Source organism: Anarhichas minor, unplaced genomic scaffold, assembly GCF_050575085.1.
Source record: "Anarhichas minor isolate MPS153535 unplaced genomic scaffold, ASM5057508v1 ptg000014l, whole genome shotgun sequence".
In the NCBI taxonomy this organism is placed as follows: Eukaryota; Metazoa; Chordata; class Actinopteri; order Perciformes; family Anarhichadidae; genus Anarhichas; species Anarhichas minor.
Window position 1 is genome coordinate 4,993,693 of NW_027466460.1, and position 6,000 is coordinate 4,999,692.

At 42.5% G+C, this 6,000-nt stretch overlaps 1 protein-coding gene across 2 annotated transcripts in view; it reads right to left on the reverse strand.

The window, feature by feature from the left end:
• Positions 1–5,320, reverse strand: part of trim25 (tripartite motif containing 25) — a 10,546-nt gene extending 5,226 nt beyond the window's left edge. Inside the window, exons 1-10 of one of the 2 annotated variants that reach the window (XM_076091145.1) lie at positions 5,262–5,320; positions 5,072–5,117; positions 4,124–4,739; positions 3,471–3,566; positions 3,017–3,250; positions 1,753–1,921; positions 1,632–1,658; positions 1,275–1,334; positions 922–1,101; positions 312–371 (exon numbers count right to left, since the gene is read on the reverse strand). In XM_076091145.1, coding sequence (XP_075947260.1) covers positions 312–371; positions 922–1,101; positions 1,275–1,334; positions 1,632–1,658; positions 1,753–1,921; positions 3,017–3,250; positions 3,471–3,566; positions 4,124–4,720 — 1,423 coding nt within the window. In that variant the 5' untranslated portion in view covers positions 4,721–4,739; positions 5,072–5,117; positions 5,262–5,320. Of the gene's footprint in view, positions 1–311; positions 372–921; positions 1,102–1,274; positions 1,335–1,631; positions 1,659–1,752; positions 1,922–3,016; positions 3,251–3,470; positions 3,567–4,123; positions 4,740–5,071; positions 5,231–5,261 lie in introns of those variants that run through there. The other variant, XM_076091146.1, reaches the window with a different exon arrangement.
• Positions 5,321–6,000: the final 680 nt, after the last annotated feature.

Consider the following 6,000-nt stretch of genomic DNA (forward strand, 5'->3'; position numbering starts at 1 on the left):
ATACTAGTAAGTAGATTTTGATACAATATATATATACAATATACAATCTCCTTCATACGGTTTTCTAATGAATATTTGTAATAAAAGCTATGTAGAGAAAGCGAAAGAATGTGTAAGCGTGCATCTGCGCACATTATGTTTGAGAGACTGATAATGTTTTGGTGACGCAATTTCTGTAATGGTGCAACCCTTGATACCAATATCGGATCAGTCCCTTCTCTAATAAGAATGCATTAGTTTCCGCTAGATGTACCTAATAAACTGGCAACTGAGTGTTACCAATTAATGTGATAATAAATACATTTACTTACTTTGAGGTTTCTTCTTTGGACCCGTTTTGGGTTGGGGAACTGGACCTGTCCATTGTGGCTCTGAGATAAAAAAATTAAAAAAGAATAGGCAAAAGAAAGGCATCCTTTTACAGTCATGTCTAATAAAATGCGTTTCAGTTTTATTTTCCTCGTATCATAAAGCATTTCTGTTGGACAGGTGAACATACCAGATGACCAGCTAACAGGTACAACCCCCTTATAAGCTCCTGAGAACATGTCACAGGTTCATTATATTAGTCTTTTAATAATTTTAGTGAGTTAAAACAGTTACCCCAACCACCACACAACGCAGCATCAATTTGAGGAAGATTTTAAGATCAATTAAGAATAGTGGTATTTTGATTTCTGATTCCACCATGAGCCAACTCACCAAGAATGCCAGTGTTAATATCTGCAACAAAATAATTGGACATAATTGGCTTCTCTATACTTTCTAAATGCATCTTGAACTGTAAAATTTCCCACTTATGAATTTACCTACACCAGCATCTAAGTTTTTAGTAGAAAAGTGATACAATCACAGTGTAGATTGGTGCACTCTGTGTTGCTGTCAGCCCATTGTGTGTATGATTGTATATTTATATCTTACTTGTCCTATGTCCTATAAATTGAGGACCCATATAGGAGCCTGGTGGATACTGATGTGGATTCCAGCCTGATTGCTCCATATAGGGAGGGTTACGAAATGGCTGGAATAATGGATTGATGGGTGGACGACCTGGACTGTGGGACCTGGGCTGTCTTTTCTGCTTTGGAGGCCTGGTTACTTCTGAAACAGACGAGGTGAAACGAGAAGACATTTTGTCAGATGTATGAAGGTATTTTATCAAAACTTCATAAATATAGCAATTTTTTCTGCAACCTCAGAGTTGTGCAGACACGTGTGTGAATGTTTATCATACACATGGGCAGATATTTTATTATCGGTAGAGATGAATATACCAGATTCTTGCTGACATCCAGTACTTCCAGAACTTGCGGTTGCTGAGCCAGGAACTGCATCTGTGAATGGTAAATGGACTGCATTCATATAATGCTTTACAATTTGCCTCTCATCCCATTCACACTCTCACACTGATTAAGTAAGCTACAATGCTACCAATGTGAAGACATTTGTCCCGCTCAAAGGTGTCCCGCTCAAAGACATTACCATGCGTGAAGAACCCTGCATTTAGTGAACGACCCGATCTACCTGCTGAGCCACAGCTGCCCCAGTCAGTCCCAGTAGCCCCCCACCACAACAACGAAGCGTTAATAAAGTCAACACTTTCATTTAATCTCCACGACACACAAACTCACCAGATGCAACAATGTCAGTGTTAAGTTCTGCAACACAATTGGACAAGATTGGCTTCATTATAATTTCATAATACATTTCCAAATGTAAAATCTCCCACCAACAATGTAGCTGCACATTCACCTGGTTTAAGTATGAGTAGTCTGGCCTCAACAGGCTGTTTAAAGATCTCTGTCAGATACTCCTTCAGGAGAGCAGCAGAGGCCTGTGTTGCGGTCAACTTCTTGGAGTCCAGGGTGATTCGAGGGGTGTAAGGTTCAAAGGTGACAGCTGGGGGCAGGTTAAATGAAGCCTGAGAATAGAGAAACACATTGTTGTTTTCTTGCTGGAACATGGTTTTGTTGAGATAAAGCTATACTATTTTCTGCCGTGGACATAATATACTGTAGTTTAAATATCATTGGAATGAAGAATAAAGTTGTCAGATTAGAGTGTGATGGTTGAAACCAACAACATCTAACATATTCCTGTTTCTTTTCAGTCATTGGCACAATCTCAACCCGGACCCTACAGCATCCCTCTCAGCTCAATTAAATTAAAACGTCTACCGCAACTAGAGAAGGGTAACTATTATAAAAGGTGCAATATACAATATTCAGAACATTAATATAGCAGCAAACAACTATTTGCGATGTGACGATATAGTGAAGTAATGTCTACCTGAGAAGAGAAGGAAGTCGCTCACCCTCTGTGTGTGTTGTTAGCCGAGCTTCTCCTTGCTTTGTGTACATAACCTCAGCGCATGTTTGTGCATGTGAGCGTGCCCACAGCTCACAGCTGCCGATCTGCAATGCTTTCCTACGGAGGTTACAGCTGCGTGCGTCATCTCGGAAGCTCCGGTTCCCCCTGACGTAAACACTGTTAGCTCTGTCAGCATGTTTGTCGTAGTTTGTGCTGTTAGCCGTGAGTTGCTGGCTTATGTTGAAAGGCAATATAAATGCTCTCAGTCCCTTATATTGCACCTTTAAATGTCTATTTTAGTTTGATTAGTTTTAGTAAATACTTGTAAAGGTAGGTAGTCGTAAGGAACTGATCAGTAGGGGCAGCATTGAGGCTGACTCACTGTTGGAGGATTTTATAATCCACTTCCACTCCCCACTAATTGGTTTGGGATGACACTTAAAATGGCGGACCTTCTGTTCTAACGCGCAAACGGTTTAGAAGTAGGTAGGTAAAAGAGTTAGGGGCCGATGTGGATTTGGGCCATCCTGTCTCCTGTACATTTGAATTGGTCATGTGTGAATAAGTATCGCATACAACTCCACTTTAAAAAAATCTAAAAATGTCCTTTAACCTGTTAACAAAACATGCTGTATTTGCTTTACATTTAAAACTATAAAAGTCAGCTTCCAGATTCTGTGCGGATTGATGATCACAGTTGCCTCACCTGTAGGAAGGCCAGAGTTTGGGACTGACTCAGCAGACTGTGGATCTCTTCTCTGGCTTTGCTCATACTGCCAACGTTCTCAGTGAACTTCTTCGCGAGACCCTTGAGTTTAGTGTGACCACTCTCCAGCTCGCGGTCCACTGCATTCAGAGCTTCACGCTCGTCTCGTGCCAACATGTCTCGCATCTGCTGATAGTCAGCTGCCAAAGCCTTCTTCCTGTTGGTCGCTGAGTCCTTGGGGACAATCATGAGAGGATCCATTAATAGATCAGTAGGTCACAGGACAGGGCTTAGACAAAAAAAGCAGAAATACCGTACAATACAAAAACTCAGTGTTATGGATTACAAATAAACTTGAATCTCTTATCAATCGATTTCTTTTTTCTAGCTTCTTCTTTCAGCGCATTATTTGTGCCAGTGAATGAAACAGTGAATGCTAAATGTTGAGTGTTACCTTTAGCTTGTCCTGCATGACACCGATTTGAAGTACAACATTCTCATTCTTCGTAATCTTCCCCTCCAGCAAATCCAAGTTGCCCCTCAGGTCGGACTATAGAGAAAGATGACTCATTACATTTTTTCAGACAGAGACACACAGCTCAAAGACATTCAGGATTCACTTTACACAGAGCCCTGTCTGTCAAAGAAAGACCCATTATTGGGTGAAGCGCTAACTTCAGTTTTAAAAGGACGAGGAGATGATGCCCTCATTATCAAGCCTGCCTCCTGTCAAATCTAAAAAAAACAGCATCCCTGCTACAAATAGGCTTTTAAAAAATCCTTTTGAAAGCCCAAACAAGACAAAGGAAATTTATTTTATTTTCTACAGGACCAGTAGCTCTGCTAGGTCCATGCACTGTTTTAATTGGAACTAGTTTCTACCAAACAAAAGTCCCTAGGAAACTGTTGCTGTTGTGTTCTGTGGATTATGTCGACAGATGCACTGTTTCTGGAAGACACGTTGGTGTTGAATATATGAAATAAAACCTTCAATGCTGTGAGCGCACCACAAACAGAATTTCATTAACCTTCATTTTCAATTTCTCAATTAAGATTATTATGTATCGGCCAGATTTCGGTGGATCCGCCTGACACACACACACACACCTCTTTCAGGTTCCTCTGCTCCTCGGGGGATATGAAGGAGCAGCCTTTGTGCACCTGCTGGAGGCAGAGGCTGCAGATAGGACGGCTGTGTTGGCTGCAGAAAAGCTCCATCAGCTTGTAGTGGTCCGGGCAGATCCGCTCCGACAGGTCTCCGAGGGGCTGACTCAGCTGGTGGAGCCTATAGGTCGGGTTTTCCCGGTGAGGCCGCAGGTGCTCCTCGCAGAAAGAGGCCATGCAGGTGAGGCAGGTCTGAGACGCTTCTGCTTCCATACATGTATCACACCGTATGCCATCCTCTTTCTCGGCTTTGCTCTCCTCTGCTATCAGGCTGGCCTCGCTCTTGCTCGTCCTCAAGTTGAAGGTCTCCACGACGGTGCTGAGGACCGTGTTTTTCTTCAGCTCCGGTTTGGTGGCGAAGTGGGTCCGACACTGAGGACAGCTGTAGGAGTCCTTCCAGGTGGCGAGGAGGCAGTCCTGGCAGAAGTTGTGTCCGCAGGGGATGGTCACCGGACAGTCAAAGGGACTCAAACAGATGCTGCAGGTCAACTCATCCTCCAGACTAATCAGAGAAAACGGACTCGCGTCCATTTCGGCCATGATGAAGCGTCGGGAGAGGCTGCGAGGGCAGAAACGAAACTTAACGCGTCAACTTCATGAAAACGAAAGTGAAGAGCTACTAGTTTCGAAAGGCAACATTTATTCTAAATGTTTGGCGTATTATGTTACCAATATAACATTTAATATTTTAACAAACTATAATAACAGTGTTAAATAACTCTGTTAGTGTAAACTGTGAATCTTAAAACGAGGTTTGGACATTCAGCGCGACGCCGAGTTCGGCAGTCAAGTTTACATTTACCTAGTATCTATTTACCTAGACACTCGGAAACAAATACATATATATATACAGTATATATACAGTATGTTAATCTCCGACAGTAGGCCTACCTTGACTCCTCAGGTGTACAGCTGTGACGTTGTGCTGCGGTCCTGTCTGTAAGTTAGACAGGTTAGACAGGTTAGACAGTAGATACTATTTTTTAACGGAGATTTTCCTCTATTTTTTGACCCCTCGTCTACACACAAACATAGTTTTAGCTCACTAACACGGACATTTTTTAAGACGCTCACTACTTACAACTGTGTCGACAACGGAGCGTTGGAAAACCTACTCTGTCATCGCCCCCAATTCGCGCATGCCCAGTGTTGCTTTGTGTAATTAGCATGTGCCAGAAACAATAGCAGAGATTGCTACTACCTCAAAACTGTTACCAAAAATGGTGAGTGCAAAGTATCAAGAGTCACAAATGGTAATGGCTAAGAATGAAGACCCCTTAGATACAGAGGGTTTCTAATTCTGGGACATCACCAGGTTTACCAGCTTAATAATGGTAAGTTTAAATCAATACAGTTGATTCTCAAGTTCTATGTCCCTGTGTCCGAATATGACCAAGTCTACATGAGCGTCCCAGGAGAGATGCTCATGCGGATGCTTCAGGCGGCTTACGTTCCTCTCGTTGTGACAACTCTGATGACGGGTAAGCCACAGGAGTATTTCACACACTGGTAACTGTTACAACATGCTGTGTGTTTGGCAAGTTGAAGCTTATTAAACCGTCCGTATAACACTTGCTCAACACCAGCCACTGTGGACACCAGTCACAATGACATGATCAAAGTGGGTGAAACTTCCACTCTGGCTTTTGTACACAGAGGATGTACTGGCTTCCTTTATGTGTATTACATAACATAGCTGGTTGACTCTGACTGTCACTGCAGTACAGTATGTAATAAGTATATTACCTGCTCCAAATTAGTCAAATCCTCCAACGCCACAACGTCTCTTTTAATTGCTACTCATACGACACACAGATATG